The following is an 18,521-nucleotide window of genomic DNA, read 5'->3' on the forward strand; positions in this document are numbered from 1 at the left end:
GGGGAAAGCACAAACAGCTCATAACCAAGAGAGAATTAATGAAGAGCAAGACAAGGGAAGTTATAAAAAATAATCAACTGTGTGGAATCAGGAAGGGCTTTCTGCTATAGTGAAAGTGTATGTGTGAAAGTTGCTTAGTCGTGTCCAACTCTGTGCGACCCCATGGACTATACATGGAATTCTCCAGGCCAGAATACTGGAGTGGGTAGCCTTTCCCTTCTCCAGGGGATCTTCCTGACCCAGGAATCGAACCGGGGTCTCCTACATTGCAGACAGATTTTTTTTTTACCAACTGTGCTATCAGGGAAGCCCCTTTCTGCTATCAGCGAGTTTTAAAAGATCATCAGAGGCTCTCGGAAAAGTTATCTAGGGGAATGTAGGGGGCCTTCTCTACTTCCTTCAGGGTTCAGCTCTGACCCTATCACTGCTTTGCTGTGAGATCCTTCTCTACCTGAGGCTCAGTTTCCTCACCTGTGAAATGGTGATCACAAATCGAGGTATTCCTGGGGGAACCCAGACCTGATTGTTCACAGCAGCCCCTTTCAATCTCAGTGGTGCCCTGGTTTGTATTAAAAATCAGTCAAGCCAGAAAAAAAGTGGGGGAGGGGACTTCCCTGGTGGTCCAGCAGTTGAAACTCTGTGCTCCCAATGCGAGGGGCCCAGGTTCGATCCCTCATTCTGCAGCTGAGAGTTTGCATGCCTCAACTGAAGCTCCTGCATGTTGCAACTGAGACCTGGAGCAGCCAAATAAGTAAAACAAAATAAATAAACATCTAGGACTTCCTTGGCAGTCTAGTGGTTTAAGACGCCACTGCACGGAACATGGGTTCAATCCCTGGTCTGGGAACTAAGATCCCATTTACCACGTGGATCAGCCGGATAAATAATTAAGTAAAATAAAAAACAAGCAAAACTACAGGATTGCTTTGATTTTCTACTTTTCAAATTTGAAATTATAATATCACATGCTTTTCAAACAACAATTTCCCTGGAAGCTCTGGTATTCAGGTTTCCTACCTCAAGGGGGTTTCCTGACTGAGAACAACTTGAATGAACTGTCTCTGGTCAGTTCCCAGACAATTCAGCCTTAGGGCTTCAGAGCAAAGCCTCCAGAATTGGACTAAACTGAGTTGACATCTAAGGTCTACCACCTATCCACTTTGTGACCTTGGCAATTCATTTATTATCCCTCTTCCCAATCTCTGAGGACCAGTTTTTTCTTTCATGCAATGGAGCTAATCACAGTGCATAATTCATAGAATTGTTGAGATGATTAAATGATATATGTAAAATCTTTAGTGCAATAAATCTTTAGTGTCACAAAACAATTATTTCTTAAATGGGACATGAAAAAAAGGACAGTGTTTAAGCTGCGCAGAGTTTATTTGGGTTTGCATGAGGGAAGAACACCTGGATAGTCGGAGTGGAGACACTACAGCATCCAGACGGCCTGCTGTCATTGTGTCTGTTGGCCTGGACTGCAGTGCCAACTCTCCCTAATTGTAGATAACCAGAGAACAAAATATGCAGCCAATGAGATGCAACTCAAAGGATATTAGGGCTCAGGATTTGATTGTACTTACACCTTGTTACGACTTTCAGTCCTCTGTCTCTCTTTGCCTGTTTTTTTTTTTTTTGAACGTTTTTGTCCTGTTCCCAGAACAAGGCAGCATCCTATTGTGGGGGCAAACTTGAAGCAAGCTTCACGTCATACTGGGCTCGTTAGCGATAAGAAATAGAAATTCCTACTGAGTCATTGAGTCCTAAATATAATTTTCTAGAAGGATGTTGGAGAGTTCCCAGAACTGATGGAGACCTGGGAAGCAGTGCCAAGCACCTACAGAGTCAGACAACTCGGTCTCCCTGGGGACAGTGAGTGACCAGAAAGAATGTACTCAGACCTCTCTCTCCTGTTCTTGGTTCACTCCAATCAAGATTCAAAGTACTGGGCAAAAAAAAAAAAATTCTGCCTAGTCTCCCCAGGCATCTACGTGGCTTGGAAGAGGCCAGGGCACTCCCTTGAACCTGCCCAGACCACCTACACTGGGTAAGAGGACTTTCCAAAAGGGCACAGGGGTACCTTACCCAAAGAAGGAGGGGTACCTTACCCAAAGAGGATGCCTGCAGCCCCAGCACCCCGAGGGCTCCTGAAAGTAGGCATAAGAAACTTTCCCAGGGTGCCCGCGGAAGTCTGAATACTCTAAACACAGCCCTTCCCCTGCATCACTGCAACTTTTTCATCTGCAAAAGATGGTCAGTTCACCAGATATGAGGGGTTTCCCATGCAGAATGTTTCTACACCCCCGTCCGCTTCCACTACTCTGATCTCCTATTCATTATGTCCACCTCCAGCTCACAGTTCTGACTTCCTTTCTGATGAGTCCATTAGCAGTGAGTGCCCTGCTGGTGAAATCCCCCAGGCCAGCCTGGGAGGCATTCCATGATAAGTTTCCAAATTTTTTGTGGAAAAGGCAGCAGTCTTAGCACCTGTGAGGGAGATTTGTGAGGTAAGGGAAATGGCAGCCTAGTTTGTTAAGAAGAGGAGAGGGGCATGCCAGCTTCCTGGAAATAATGGCCCCAGGATGCCTGTCTGGCCTGGATTAATCTGGTGATGGTTGGGACTCCAGATTCTTCACACTGCGGGGTTACCTGCCTTGGCTCCCAGGCCTTATGGAATGCTTCTATAGTGTTCCATCTAGGATCTTCTAGCATCACACGGGGTACTTTGTCAAAAATTCAAAGAACCTGAAATGGCCTTAAAAATGGTTGTGCTTGTGCTCAATCGTGTCTGACTCTTTGTGACCCCATGGACTGTAGCCCGCCAGGCTCCTCTGTCCATGGGATTTTCCAGTCAAGAATACTTGAGTAGGATGCCTACTCCAGGGGATCTTGCTGACCCAGGGATCGAGCCCATGTCTCCTGCAGCTCCTGCGTTGGTAGGCGTGTTCTTTACCACTGTGCCACTTGGGAAGCCCTTGTGGTTAGACTGGCACAAATCACTTTGGTGCTTCAGGCTACAGGAGTTTCTAAAGGATGACAGCTGTATGATGTGGCTGGTAAGAAAGTCAGACAGAGAAATGGAGCAGACTCAGGTTTGAATCCTCTCTTTTTTTTTTTTGAATCCTATCTCTTCTATTTCATTAAATGACTTTGTACCATTCTCATAAGTTTTCTTGGTATCTTTTTTCTCATCTGTAAAATGGACATAATCATAGTCCTTTATTTGTGTGCTTATTGTGAAGATTCATGGAGAAAATGCATGTGAAGTGCTTTGCACAGTACTGCTGCTGCTGCTGCTAAGTCACGTCAGTCGTGTCCGACTCTGTGTGACCCCATAGATGGCAGCCCACCAGGCTCCCCCGTCCCTGAGATTCTCCAGGCAAGAACACTGGAGTGGGTTGCCATTTCCTTCTCCAATGCATGAAAGTGAAAAGTGAAAGTGAAGTCGCTCAGTCGTGTCTGACTCTTCGTGACCCCATGGACTGCAACCTACCAGGCTCCCCCATCCATGGGATTTTCTAGGCAAGAGTACTGGAGTGGCTTGCCATTGCCTTCTCCAGATGTCCCTAGTTTAGAAGATTATCCTGGATTCAGATAAGGCAAGGAAACAAAGCTTTTATTTTGAAAGATATGAGATCTTGAACCAAGTCAGCCAAAAATGAGTAGAAGACTCTTGGAAAGATTATGTCTTCTCTGGTGGGTTCTTCTAGAAAACCAAGGCTAAGATTACGTTACCTCCAGCTCTATGTCATGTGTCCCTCAAGGAGCACGGCAGGAACAAATTCCGTTAAGCATCAGCCTGTTGCCTTTTTCTGGCCGTGAAGCTCAACTGTTGCATTTGTTTTGCAACATTAACTGAGTACCTTCTATATGCCCAGTCAGTGCTTAGCACTGGAGATACCAAGACACATCAGCAAGCAGCTCCAACTCCACTGAGGAGGCCAGAGGAGCACCTAGGAGATTTGAGGGCAGTCTCTTAGATGGGAAACAGCAGGAAGTGGAGAAGCCTAGTGATGTGGGATCAGGGGACCTAGGCTGAATAGCTCCTTTGACACTGCCCAGCTCTATGACCCAGAGAAAGTCACCCAATGACTTGGAAACTCAGGACTGAAGTGTGTGATGAGGAAGTAAGGGTTTTCGTCTCACGAGGATGTTGAGACATAAGACAGGCAAACAACCTGCTGAATGAGAAGGGTGTCACGGTGCTTAGCTCTTATTAGTTGCAAAGGTGTAGAAAAAAGAACTGAGGAAACAGCAATCCGAGGGGCTTCCCTGAAGAGGTGACATTCAAAATGAGACACAGAAGTGCGTGAGGATCACCAGGCAGGTTGAAGAACTGAGACCCAGAGGAGGGAATGTGCCTGGCAGCTCAGAAAAAGAAAAATGCAAATTGCCTCAATAAAGTGGTACAGGGTGATAATGGCAGCAGGCTGGACAGGTAAGCTGGGGCAGGTTAGGAAGAGGTACAAAGATATTTATATTTTTATAGCCAGAGTAAGGAGGACTCCTAAATTCTGGTCTGTCAGGGAGGGATCTGGTCAGTTGTCTTTTTTAAATTATCAATTTGGCTGTGTTGGGTCTTCGTTTCTGGGTCTTTCCTTATGGCGCAAGGGCTCTGTAGTTGTGACGCTCCAACTCAGTAGCTGTGGCACGCTGGCTTGGTTGCTCTGCGGCAAGTGGAATCTTAGCTCCCTGACCAGGGAGGGAACCCACTTCCCTTGCATTGCAAGATGAATTCTTTAACCCTTGGTGATCAGGGAAGTCCCAGATCAGTCACCTTTTGAAAAAGACCACTCCTGTTGCTTTGCGGAGACCATATTAGAGTCAGGGAGACGCTACTGTGGAGACTTAGGCCCAAGGTGGTTGTGGACAGAGAGATGGCGGTGGCTGTCATCAGTGAAACATGAGAACAGAGCCAAGAGGAGGTAAGGAGGGAGCATCTGAAGGACTTGCTGATGTGCTAGAAATGGAGAGGGAGAGAGGGAGAAGTGGGAGAGGGAATGCTCATTTGCTGAGCCCTGCTGGGCCATTTCCCATATACAATCTCATTTAATTCTCTCAACTGTCCTGGCAGAGAGGTATGGTTCCCACATACCCCCAGCCTCCCCTTTCCTTTCTTCTCCCTTCAAATTGGGAAAGTCAGACTCAGAATAGTGATGTCCTCTGCCCTGGATCACACGGCCAGCTGGTGACACAACCGGACTAAAACTGAAGTCTGTGGGACTCCTGCACCAGATGCCTTTGTTGATGATGACTGTTAGTTCCCAAACTCATTTCTTCATCCTCATTACTTGTGGAACTTTAAAAAAAAAAAAAAAAAGGAAAAACGGGATTCCTCCTATCCCCACCCTCTGGACATTGGTTTAGTAGATCTGAGGTAGATCTTTTATAAAAAGATCCTCAGGTGATTTTGAGAATGAATCAGGCTTTTAAAACATCTGGTCTCTCCAAGCAATTCTGAGGGGCTTAGCATCACTGTTACCCAGTGGGTCAGTCTTGGGAATGGCTCTTCTTTGTGTGCGTCCATCTTTGTGTTTCAGGAATTAATTGCATTTCCCTTGATGGATGGGAGGCTGTCAGTCACACCCAGGGACCCAACTGTACCCAAGGAGGAGGGCTGGGAGCCAAACCTCAGGGTGGGCAAGTGACCCCAGAAGAACAATCAGGGAAAGAGGGATGTGCTTTCTTTGATGAGCCTATGTTAGCTTAGAGTTGCTGGCACCCATTTGCCCCAGGAGGGCAGATCCTGACTGAGATGGAAGTATGGAAAGAATCCTGATGCCACTGTTTGTTTGAGCCCCTAGATTCAGTCAGCCTTGGGCTTTTTCAGTTACGAAAGCTAGTTATATTCATTCCCCCCACTGCCCATGTCTACCAGCTGAAGTTGAGTTTCTGTTGCTTGTGGCCTACAGATTCTGACTGAGACTCAGAGGAGCTGTTGCTGAGGCTTCTGCTCTTTGGAACGAATTAGGTAGACATCACAGTGGGGAATAGGTTTGGCATGAACTGAGCACAGAGCATTGGTTGAACGGGGTAAAAATGATGGGCAACTCCAGGGCGTAGAAACTGAAAGTATATGACAAACAGGTTCATTCATTCATTCATTTGTCAATCCGCTCATTCATTCAATCAGCACAATCTTATATGTAGATACTGTGTCTGCCCTATGGGGTGCAGTGATGGAAAAAGTCACAGTATGTGTCCACAAGGAATTTAGAGTCTAGCAAGGGAAAAAGAGAATTGAACAGGTTGTCTCTATATGGATGAACATGTTCTGTGAGCCTAGAAGAAGAGACTTGGCCTGGTCTTTGACATCGTGACTGGCAAGAGTCACTCTGAAGGGGAGACTGCGTTCAAGAAGGCGTGCCCCTCTCACCTAGTCCACCTAATCCTTATCTTCCCCTTTAGAGCTCCAGGCAACATGCTTGGCACTAGGCAGACAAAGACGGAAGCTGTCCTCGAGATACTTACATTTAGATACCTTTCCCCTTTTCTCCTGTATCTTCACTTTTCCCCTTCTCAACTTCATCCCATCAGTCTACAAACTAATAATCTCTTTATCTTCGATAAGGACATTTGGTGGCTCAGACAGTAAAGCCTCTGCCTATAATGCAGGAGACCCGGGTTCGATCCCTGGATTGGGACGATCCCCTGGAGAAGGAAATGGCAACTCACTCCAGTACCCTTACCTGGAAAATCCCATGGACAAAGGAGCCTGGTAGGCTACAGTCCATGGGTTCTCAAAGAGATGGACATGACTGAGCGATTTCACTTATCTTTAATAAGATAAAATTAAGATCCAATCAACCAAATCAGTTAGTTCAGTTCAGTTGCTCAGTTGTGTCTGACTCTTTGCGACCCCATGAATCGCAGCACTCCAGGCCTCCCTGTCCATTACCAACTCCTGGAGTCCACCCAAATCCATGTCCATTGAGTCAGTGATGCCATCCAACCGTCTCATCCTCTGTTGTCTTCTTCTCCTCCTGCCCTCAATCTTTCCAGTATCACGGTCTTTTCAAATGAGTCAGCTCTTTGCATCAGGTGGCCAAAGTATTGGAGTTTCAGCTTCAACATCAGTCCTTCCAATGAACACCCAGGACAGATCTCCTTTAGAATGGAAAATCAACCAAATGCAAATCAACCAAGTGCAAATCTTGGTCTTCTTTTGATAAATCCATCTCTCTCCTTATCTTCAGAGCTAACTTCTTGAAAAAGTTGTTGTATTTTGTACTTTGCACTTTGCTTTCTGCTCACCATCAAAGCCCACACCACCAGGAAAATGCACTGCATTCAGCCATTCACCAAGGAATTTGTCGAGTCATTGTTCAGTGTCAGGCATTCATGTTGTAACTGATGAAGATTCAGTGCTGAACAGGACTGATGTGATTCCATTCCTCAAGGCAAGACAAGTGATTTTATAGAGTGGAGAGTGTTTGGGCAGACAATCCTGGTCTCCTAGGGAACCTTGTCTCCTGGCCTTAGAGTATGAGGAGGTGAGCCATGAAAGATGAATAAGGGCCTGCTGGGCTTGTGGGTGTTGTGTTGATGGACAGATGGAATGTGGGTCAAAAGTTTTAAAGCAGAGGGGACAAAACATCTGAAAATGCTCGTAGGATATTGGAAAACCAGAGTGATGAGATCTCTGAGTCAGTGGCAACCAGTGTGTGGAGGACCTTGGACTTCGTATGTGGAAGGCAAGGGAGGGGCATAGTTACACTTGTGATTTAGAGAGACCCTGAGAGTGGCAGTGACGGAGGAAACAGTGAGTGGTTCTCAGCTTTTTCCAGCCCGGCAGCAGTTTATTAAACCCAAGCCTGGGAGCCATCTCCTGAGATTCTAACGCAGGGGACGATGTGTTTGAATTTGTCACAAATTCACAGGCTATGTTAGTATTGATCGTCTAGGAATCACACTTTGAGAACTCTTGAAGAAGGTATTATGGGAGGGCAGGATGCTGCAAAGATTGAAGGCAGGAGGAGAAGGGGACAGCAGAGGATGAGATGGTTGGATGGCATCACCGACCTGATGGACATGAGTTTGGGCAAGCTCTGGGAGTTGGTGATGGACAGGGAAGTCTGGCATGCTGCAGTCCACGGGGTCGCAGGGTTGGACACAGCTGAGCAACTGAACGGAACTGAGGATGCTGGAAGAACGATTAGGCTGCTGTTTTAAGTGATGGACTGAATGAAAGGAATGAAGAAGAGGAAGGATCTCGGGTGGATGAGACTGCTGCCCCACTGGGGAGGAGGTGGGGTCCAGAAGATGCCTCCATGTTGCTAAATCCCACGGAGCCGCTCTCTGCACATCCTGCTTCCCCTCTCGCTGTCTCTGATATTTCTGATAGAAGAGCCTCCTCCTAGAGCCTTCTCCCTCCTACGTAATAATACTGTTTTCTCCTTTGTTTCCCTTCCAGCATTTCCTGGGTTCTTTCCCAGATTCCATTTGCCCTGGGGGTTGGGGGTGGTCTTCAGCAGCTCCCAGAGCTTGAACCCCTTCCTGCCACATAGCACACTTTGAAAGTGTTTGTGAAAGAACTTAGAGTCTAATCGCCTTGGTTCCTTTGTTCTCCACTAGTCCGTCGGTGACTCAGGGCTTGGACCTCATCTGTCTCATTCATCTCCGAATCTCTTCACACCCCAGCACACTGTGGGCCCCCAGTAGGTGCTCAGTAAATATTTATGGACAAACAGCAGTTCATCTTGCTCTCACCATTTTGCCAGCTCTGTGAAAGCAGGCAAAGTGCTTCAACTCTGGAAGTTTTCAATCCCTTTATATGTAAATTAGGGATTAGCAATTGAATTTATTTTCTACGCATTGCTTGGGGGGTGGTGACCTAAGAATATCGTGTATAAAATTTACAGTGTACACTGACTACTGTTGTGGTTTTGTTTTTATTGTTGGCTGCTTATGTGACTTTGGGAGAACTTGTCTAAACTTCAGTGTCATTGCGTTAAAAAATGACTCTCTAGGTGGGCTGCTGGGAGGGGCCCATGAGATGGAAGGAGATAGGAGGTGTGTAAAGAAGGTTAATCCTCTCTCCCTGAGTTCTCCCATTCCCTAGTCCGGAGACACCCCTGACTGCACTGGCCTGTTTTATCCCTGGATGGGCTGATGGGGTGACAAAGGATGAAAGTGTTGGGGATTGTGGTTGAGCTGCTACCAGGCATTGTGTAAAAACAAAGCACATTCCTTTAGCCTTAGAAGGTCCACACACCATTAACATCCCCTCCACTGTGTCTTCCTGAAGAACTTAGTGTAGACTAATATTGAAAGAAATAAGATTTAAAACAAAATGAGAAGTCACTTCAAACCAGTTTGGCAAAATGAGCATTCTTAGGTATTTCTTCTACGTTTGGAATTAATCTCTAGAGTAGTGAATATAAAAATAAATAAATAGAATTAGTCTAGTTTTACCCTGGAAGGATCTAGACTAGAGAAAAATTATTGCTGCAACTTTTGTGGTGGGTGGTAGAGTGTTTTTAGTTTTTGTTTTTCAAAACAGGTCCCTGTTCTCATTCTATTAGCTGTGTCTACCTCCTTCTTTGAAACCGGCATGTAATCTATAGTCATTGGAAGGACTGACGCTGAATCTGAAGCTCCAGTACTTTGGCCACCTGAGGTGAAGAGAAGATTCATTGAAAAAGACCCTGATGCTGGAAAAGATTGAAGGCAGGAGGAGAAGGAGAAGGAGAAGGGGACAAGAGAGAATGAGATGGTTGGATGGCATCACCGACTCAATTGATGTAAGTTTGAGCAAGCTCCAGGAGATAGTAAAGGACAGGGAGCCAGTGTGCTGCAGTCCTTGGGGTCACAAAGACTTGGACATGACTGGACCACTGAAGGACAACAACAAAAGATTTATAATCTTAAAAGGGGATCCTTTTGTAAAGCTACAAATGCATTTATAGTGTCAGGGGACACCTTTCAGCCCCTTCTAACCTAAAGCTTATGCATTGTTGGGAAGAAATGTTTCAGAGACCCTTAGCGTGTACACTAACAAATTCTCATGGGCTATTGCAACCAAGTCACACCAAAACCAAAACAAAAAACCCTAACATGACTATTTTGTTCTCTTTCCCAAACTTTGTCTTAAAGACCAGCAGAGAACTCTACTTACACATCCTAGCTGTAAGTATCCAGTTATGAGGCTGAGATTGTGAAAACTGTGCATTTAAAAGTTTGATTGACTGTTTTTATAATGTGGATCTCTATCCAAATGGCAGCATAAAATAACACTTTCTTCCTCTTTATACGTTCCATCTCTAAGCAAAACCACTCCAGGAATCCCCTGGGGAAGGCATTAATTCCTGGACAGCATCCTGGGTTAAAGTTATAGTTAATATTAACTTATTCCTTCTTGTATATTCCTGACTGAATCATAAACTCCATTCCTCCTTCTCCAGTTCTTGATCACTGTTACCTCCAAAATAAGATTACATAACAGCATAAACCCTGGGGACACTCTGGATTGGCTAGGAGGACTAATTTGTTGAGGGTCAGGGTCAGCTTGATTTTCTGGAAAGAAGTTGGCATCTTTTCTGTTTTCAGAATGTTCCCTGGTTTCAGAAGCCTGGGGGGATGCTGCTGATATGTATTTGGAATGGTTCCCTTTCTTCTCCACAGCCAAGGACTGCATCCCGAAAGTTGTTTCCTGATCATTTGGAACGGGGAGTTGTTTTTCTAGTGAGAAACACTCTCCTATTCCGCAGGCTTGTCCAGACTTAGTGATTCAAACTAACACCTTCTGTGTTCCCCAGTGACTCACTCCAGGGCTGTACTCCAGCCACAAAGGGGCAGAGAGTGAATCTTGTAAGTTTGCCTCTCCTTCTCTAACACTTTGAACTACTCCACCTCTGTGGATAGTATCTTCCTTTGAATTTAGGATGTAGGGTGTGACAGCTTGAAGCTATTAGGGTAGGACTTAGGATCCAGAATAAAGTCTCAAGAAAAAAGACATTAAGGACTTGAATAAATTATTTTAGAGGTCAAAGCCAAAGACAGTAATTATTTATCGATTTATGGGTCATGGTAGATTTAAATTCCCAAGTAAGTACAGGGATCTGAAGATCTACTCTGAGGCTGAGACAATGAGATAATTATAACAGTGATAGTACCTTCCATTCACCTATGTCATCAATGTTCTAGTTTCTGGTTTCGACTGTGGGGTTTTCAAAGGTTCATAATTAATAACGTGTGTGTATATATGTTAGTCACTAATTGGGGCTCACCAGGCTCCTCTGTCCGTGGAATTCTCCAGGCAAGAATACTGGAATGGGTTGCCATTCCCTCCTCCAGGGGATCTTCCCAACTTGGGGATCGAACCCGGGTCTCTCTCATTGCAGATTCTTTACAGTCTGAGCCACCAGGGAAGCCCAAAATCTATACTCAAAAATGCCTTTCATGTTCTAGTGATAAGCATGCATGTCCCTGTGTGAAAGGGGTTGGAAGGAAGGGGAGTTTGTCATTTCCAAAAGAATGACTCACATGATGAAGACCAAGTATGTTTTATGATCTGGACAGTAGCATTTCCATACTGGCTGCTTTGCAGGAGCAACTGGTGAGTTTCATTTAACAAATGACTAAGGTAGGAGTGAATGGATGGCACCACTGGCTCAATGAACACGAGTCTGAGCAAACTCTGGGAGATGGTGAAGGACAGGGAAGCCTGGCCTGCTGCAGTTTATAGAGTCGCAGAGTCAGACAGGACTTAGAATAACAGGAGTGAATGAGCCGTGAGCTTCTCTTTGTGAAAGTTAAAACTAAGCAAGGAACAACAAAATACAAACAAGTACAAAATAAAAGGAGAAAAGAAGAACTGAGGTTCCATCAGGCCTAAGCACTGAAACCTCAGGTCCTTGAGACCGGCCAGTTTGATGCTGCTGGCGTTTGAGAGGTGGTCGAGCACAGGTTAAGCCTGCGCTGGGATCCTGGTTCTGTTCTTGATTATCCGTGCACCTCAGGCACATGGACGAGTTTCCCTATCATGGAGAAATCAACAGTGCCTCCTTCTATGGCTGCTGGAGTTAGTAGAAGGAAAATGCTTAGAAAAATGCCTGAAACCTTGTGCCAGCCCATCAGGCCCCAACCCCAAAGCATCCTTGATCTCAGTGCTGCCAACATAGAAAGAGCTCAAGCATGATAGCCAAGTGTTGAGTGCTTGTCAACAAGCATGGGACTTGGATTCAGCCTTTCACTGTGTAGCTGCAGAGAAGTTCTACAACCACTCTGAGCTCCTATTTTCCCTTGTTTGTAAAACAGGGTTAATAACTTGCCTCCCAGAGCGTCTGCCACTGCGGGTTAGCAGCAAAAGTCAGTTCCTACTCTTTTGCCATTGACTGTTTCAGTGGACAGAACCCCTGGGTTCCAAGGGGGCTGGGGAAACTGAGTTTTTCCTTCATCTTCTTCCAAATCCCCAGTCCCTATCTTCCTTTGTATTCATAACTGTTATCTTTAATTACCTACCCCTAACCCTGTCACTAGCCGACTGCCCTTTCATTCTTTGAAGTATCAACTCTGGCCCTTATCACAGATCTCCAGGAAGCATCTTATAACCCTGAGAACTTAAAGACCTTAAGTCCCCAGACCCATCAGAACAAAGAAAAGCCCTCACCTTTTCTTAAATGACTTCTTTTCCCATCCTTGTAAGCTCATTCCCTTAAGGGCCAAACTGTTAATTTGCAATCGATGAAAAGAGAATGAGGGGTGGGGGGGAGGGGGGAAGAGAAAGAAACAAAACACCACTTAAGATTTGGCTCAATTATATATTTGAAGGTATTTTATTTTTTCTAAAAACAATAGAAAAAAAATCAACTTTAAAAAGGAAAATGTACTTAAATAAAAAAATTATACCTATATAGTAGGTATACCTACTATAAATTTTATTAAAGTTATTTACATTTAATGGCTGTATTTACAAAGGAAAATTGGGTGAAATTCAGGAGTTTTTAAAAACAATTCTTAAATACAAATCTGTTAAAGGAAAAAAAAATGGTAAGCATAAAAAAAAATGTTCTTTTATACCCAAAGTTCCATTTGAGGCAGTTTATAGTATGGCTAAATCTTTCAGTCTTAAAAGATCCAGCCAAGGTTGTGAGGTTGTTCATGCATATGAAAGACGTTCCTACGTAAGGAGTTGACAGAGGAACATTTTCCCTCACTTTCCCTTAGTAACAAATGAGAATTTCCTGAGGGAGTCCAGTTCCTCCCTCCAATAGGTCAATTTAGGCGCAAGAGTTCCGTATCTGTTCAAGTTTGAGTTTCAACTGTTCTCGCCTCTTCCGCAACACGTCTTTTTCTGAAATGAGCTTCTGCTCCTCTGCTTGGACCGACAGGATGTACGCTGTGGCTTTTTTAAGGATAACTACCTTGGGGGCTTTTTCATTGTTCTCCAACTCTGGGATCTGGTCACGAAGAGCAAAAAAGCTGCGTTTCAGCTCGTTTCTCCTCTGGCGCTCCAAAACGTTGTGTGTCCGCCTCTTGTCATTCTCCTCCGTGTCCGAAGACCTCGGGCTGGTACATTTGCGGTTGTTGCTGATCTGTTTCAGGACCCTGCCACTGTCCAACTTAGCCCTCTTGGCGGCGGGATAGTCCTTCCTAGTGGAGGGGGGCGCTGCGTAATTGTGCTGATGGGTAGGCACGTGGCATCTCTTTAGGACCAACGGGCTGTGAGGAGGTTTACTGTGGCTGCCGGCAGAGGGTGACCCCGATTCTGACCTTTTGGCAGGGGGCTGCCTCTTTTCCACAGAAACAACATCAATTTCTTCCTCATCCTCTTGTTCTTCCTCTTTAAGAAAGAAAGAAAAAAAAAAATCACCCAGTTAACAACGGTTTCCTTAAAGCAATCAATGACCAGATGAAATTAATACTATGCCAATACAAGGGATTATTAGGTAAGAGAGGACCCGGAGGACTTCCCTGCCAGTCCAGTGGTTAAGACTCCATGCTTCCAACACAGGGGGCAAATTTTGATCCCTGGTTGGGGAATAAGAATCCCACATGCCATTGGGTAAGGCTAAAAAAAAAAAAAAAGGACCCTGGCACAAAGCTATTCCCAGACAGGTAGCCAATCATCTCTGATTTTCTTCTCAGGAAGACAGAGTCTCAGGGAGGAAAATGACAGCTGGGTTTATGGCACAGACAAGAAAATTACAATTTACCAGGATACAGCATTGATGCCAATTCTTACCTAAGACTTAATGAGGCCCTGGACACACCCAGACAAAGCACATTCCCAAGCACCTCCTATTTGCAAGGGACTTTATCTTTACCAAGAACCCTTCAGGTGTTGCAAATGATAGCTGCATATCATTGGTATAACTTTAGCAACTCCCTATCTTACTGGAAGTGCAAAAAGAAAAAAAAAATAAAACCAAGTCTTGCAGCTTTGCCAAAAGTCCTAGAAGGTGGGGGAAGGAAAAAACGAAGTCCAATTTTGGAAGGGACTGGCTTTTAAGTGTTCAAAAGAGGTGCAAAGATCCCAACTCAGTCCATACACTTTTAAGGCACTTTCACTAGCTCCCGGCGCTCAGGTGGGAGGCTGCGCGGTCTCCGCACACAGCCCTTCTTCATTTTTGTTGATCTGTAGTCCATTAAATCCCAACAACTCAAAAAGGAGGAGGGAGGTAATTCATTCACTCTTGGAGAGATCAATCCTCTCTTCCACAAAGACGACTCGCCCCGCCCCTTTCCAGGGCAATTAAAATGCTTAAGAGGGGTAAGAGGGAGCGGATTGAGTTGCTAGATAAGCTAGAAGATTTAAAAACCTAAAAGAAATTCCTAAGGGGAGGGAAGGGAAAGGAGAGGACTGGCCACTAGGGCGATCTCAGGGGAAGGAGTGGGAAGAACACTAAAGCTCAGTGTTTCAGGGATGGTGAGCTCCCAGACCCTTCCAGACCTGCCATTTCTTTTCCAAATATAAGGGGAAAAGGCGGGGGTGGGGTGGGGTGGGGGGAGTAGGGGCAACTGAAGTGTGGTCCCTTGAGTTGGCAGCCAATGAGAATAGGAAAGACTGCCAGCCGACCCCTCTGATGCGTCTGGAGGGTCCCAGCTTACCAGAGTCGCTGCTGGTTGTGGGTGGGGTCTCCTCGTGGAGCGCCAGGGGCTCGGGACTGGCCCGCGGGGAGGACTCGGCCGAGGAGAGCAAAGAGTCAGAGGACGGGGAGAAGGCGGTGGAGTCCGGGGAGGCGCAGGGCTTGGGCAAGCTGCTGTCGTTGAGCGGGTAGGGGAAGACCACCGAGGGGTCGATGCATTCGGAGGCGGCGGCGCTGAGGTCCTGCAGGTACAAGCTGGAGGTGGAGCAGCCGCCGTGCCCGCGGGCGGGGCTCGGGCTGCCGCCGTCTTTGCGCGCAGCCTGGTAAGAGGCCAGCTTCTCCGAGACGAGCTTGGCGGCGGCCGAGAAGCCGCTCCACATACAGTCCTGGATGATGATGTTTTTGATGAGGGTCTCATCATCGGGGTCGCAGATGAAGCTCTGGTTCACCATGTCGCCTCCCAGCAGCTCAGTCACCATCTCCAACTGGTCCGCGGAGGAGAAGCTGCCGCCGCCGCCGTCGTCGTCTCCCCTGGGCGAGAAGGAGGCGACCGCAACGTACGACGGCGAGCAGAGCCCGGAGCGGCGGCTAGGGGACAGGGGCGGGGTGGGCAGCAGCTCGAATTTCTTCCAGATATCCTCGCTGGGCGCCGGCGGCTGCAGTTCGCTCTGCTGCTGCTGGTGGTAGAAGTTCTCCTCCTCGTCGCAGTAGAAATAAGGCTGAACCGAATCGTAGTCGAGGTCATAGTTCCTGTTGGCGAAGCTGACGTTGAGGGGCATCGCTGCAGCCTGCCGGAGGGGGCACACAAAGACGGGGCAAGTCTTGAGTTAAAGGGGTCTTGGATGGCGCCGAAACCCCACGCAGCGCGCGCTGCGCGCCACAATCCAGAACCACTCCCCTTTCAGCGCGATCCCCAAATGGGGCTGATGGGGGGTGGGGAAAGGACAAAAAAGGCACCCTTTTAGCCCTCTCTGAATGACCCTCTACGATCTCAGACACACACTTGGCGAACCAGCTTCGCAGCGCCGCGGGGCTTTTCTGCTCTCCCCCGGGGAGCCTCGAGCGCGAAGCCCAGGAGTCTGCCCCGCGACCGCCGAGCAATCGAAATCAGCTTTGGCCTCGGTCACAGGCCGGGGGAGGCGGCGGCGGCGGCGGTGGGGAATGGGATCTGCCAAACGCCGAGGCGCAAAGTTTTGCGCCACCTGAAGGAGGCGGCGAGAGGCGCCGCGACTGGAGCGGTTGCGCTCGGCCCCCTCCCGCTCCGGGGCCCCTAGCGCCGCGCCCGTTCCCACTCGCGCGCCCTCGTCTCGCTGCTTCCCCTGCCGGCGCCGCCGCCCCTCCCAGCCTCCCTTCTCCGCCTCCCGCATCCCTATCCCCAGCGCGCCCCCCTTCCTTCCTTTGCGGGCTTTCCGTCTCTCTCCGGCTGGGGTGGCGAGCTCAGCTTCGAGCCTTAGCCCTTCTCCAACCACCCCCCTCCACCCTCATAAATAAAAGGAGAGTGTTAAATAATAACAGGGACGTCTCCCTTCCACACTCAATATGCCGACGCAACTGCGCCAGAGACCCTGCTACGATTCCGCGCCCGGAGCCGGGCTTCTTCCCCCTCACCCGCCAAGGGTAGCAGCTGTTCCCGAAAAGCCCGGAGCCCCGCTCCTGGCCGTCCTCCGCATCTCAGGGGGCGCAGGGACACCCGCGCGGGGACCCCGGAGGCGGCAGGGGAGCGAAGGCTGGGTGCAGAGATTTTGCCCTCATTCCCCCCGCCCCGAGTCAATAATTCCAGGAGACTCGGACACATCTTTGCCCCAGCTTCCCTTTCCCCGTCCCCGCGCCTTCCCAAAGCCGAGTCCGAACCTCTCTGTAGACCAAAATCTTTAATTTCATTATCCTTAGAAAAAAAGCCAAAGGCCAACTTCTAAAAGAAGCCGGGAGCGCTGGAGACGCCGATGGGATCGGCGGGCGGGACGCGCCGCAGTGTCTGTCTCCGGCTGTCAGAAATGCAGTAAGCCGAAATTTAAATGCCCTTTTCCAGACAGGGAAAAGTCAGCGGCTGCGGAGCTCTCTTCGCTCACACACGCAATGTGTAATTCTTACTCCGAGGAGCTCAGAATGTAAAGGGTTTTCTGCCAGCCGCGAAGCATACCCTTCTTCTCCCCGACAAAAGGCAAAAAAGCAATTAATGCAATAAAGCATGAATGTCCACCCGGCCGGGGTCAGCGTCCATCTAAGGCGAGCAAAAACCTCTAAAGGCTACTTTTCAGAAAACACACCCCCGGTTTCCCTCTGCCTTCCTCTCTTCCCATCTTGACAAGTCACTGTACCCCGACCCAGTTCTGGTTCCTCTCCACCCCACCCCGACCAGCCACAACTACTCTGAGAAAAGTGTCAATAGCGCAGGAATGGGAGAAAAGACACTCGATTCGGGCGTTCTGCTCATCGCGGCGTTAAGGCGGTAGCAAAAATAAATGAAAAAGGCCAATAGGTCCGGGTGCTCACCCGTATTTCCACTATCCGAAGGAAATCTAGCGTCCAAAAAGCGGCGAGGAGCGCCTTTCAGAGGCGCGGGTCGTGGGCAGCGGCGGGGGAAAGTGTCTCCCCAAAAAGGCAGAAGAGCCTCTCTGCGTCCGGGGAGTCTTGGTGTCGCTCGGGTGTTGTAAGTTCCAGTGGGCAAAGTTTCGCGGATGCGGCGCGAGTGGCGGACCGCTAGCAGGGGTCCGCGGGGAGGGTGGGGTGGGGGCCGGCCGGGCTGGAGGCGCAGAAGCCCCCCTTTGACTCCGGATCTCCCTTCCCCAGGCGCCCGGAGCGCGACTCCGCTCGCTAGGCTGGCTCGGCTCTTCCACCCTGTAGGGCCCGCCCGCACGCTCCCTCTGCCTCTCGCTGGAATTACTACAGCGAGTCAGATAAAGCCCAGAAAAAACCGGCTTTTATACCGAGAAGATCCGGCCCCTCCCCTCTGTTCTTTTTCCCGCCAAGCCTCAGAGTAGCCCTGCCCTTCCAGGCAGTGGTGGAGCCAGGCGGCGGCCGCGGCGAGCCAGCCGCAGCGGTAGCCGCGAGATGCGCAGCCCGGGGGTCCTCCGCAGCCGAGACCCTCGCCTATAAAGGGCTGGTGGGCGGGGACTCATCAGAGAGGATCTTTTTTCTGTCTCCCCCGCCCTCTGCTTTGGGAACCCGGGAGGGGCGCTGGTGGGGAGGGAGGGAGGGAGGGGAGGAGACTCAGCTCTTTGAGCCTGGCACTCCAGTGCGCCGAGCTCTCGGATGTAAACACGGTCAGAGCGCAGCATGAATTAACTGCGCGCGCCTACCATTTTCTTTTGCTCCGGCTCAAACCGTCTCTCTGTGCTGCCTGGTTCCTCTGGAGCAGCGCTGTGTTGGACAAACCGCATACTTGTCCTGTGTGCTTAAATCATCTGGGGCAGAACCGCTGATCTCTGGACGCTGAGAATACACCGTGTACCCACGGCTGCGCCATGCACGTCCCGGGTGGACGGGCGCCTC

At 48.5% G+C, this 18,521-nt stretch overlaps 1 protein-coding gene across 1 annotated transcript; it reads right to left on the bottom strand.

Moving 5' to 3' along the window:
- Window positions 1-12,741: 12,741 nt before the first annotated feature.
- On the bottom strand, window positions 12,742-18,049 carry MYC (MYC proto-oncogene, bHLH transcription factor). Its single transcript, XM_055432429.2, has 3 exons — window positions 17,523-18,049; window positions 15,052-15,817; window positions 12,742-13,783 (listed from the first exon to the last, which is right to left on the bottom strand). The coding sequence occupies exons 2-3, from the start codon at window positions 15,806-15,808 to the stop codon at window positions 13,221-13,223; spliced, it is 1,320 nt and encodes a 439-aa protein (XP_055288404.1). The 5' UTR covers window positions 15,809-15,817; window positions 17,523-18,049; the 3' UTR covers window positions 12,742-13,220.
- Window positions 18,050-18,521: the final 472 nt, after the last annotated feature.

Source organism: Moschus berezovskii, chromosome 16, assembly GCF_049115385.1.
Source record: "Moschus berezovskii isolate FMDL1 chromosome 16, NW_MosBer_1.0, whole genome shotgun sequence".
Lineage (NCBI taxonomy): Eukaryota > Metazoa > Chordata > Mammalia > Artiodactyla > Moschidae > Moschus > Moschus berezovskii.

What these genes read in the sequence shown, in the direction of transcription:
- MYC (XM_055432429.2), bottom strand. Translation starts at nt 15,808, where the DNA reads ATGCCCCTCAACGTCAGCTTCGCCAACAGGAACTATGACCTCGACTAC. An exon ending in CACAACCAGCAGCGACTCTG is followed by an intron (nt 13,784 to 15,051) that starts GTAAGCTGGGAC and finishes TCTTTCTTAAAG; the next exon opens with AGGAAGAACAAGAGGATGAG.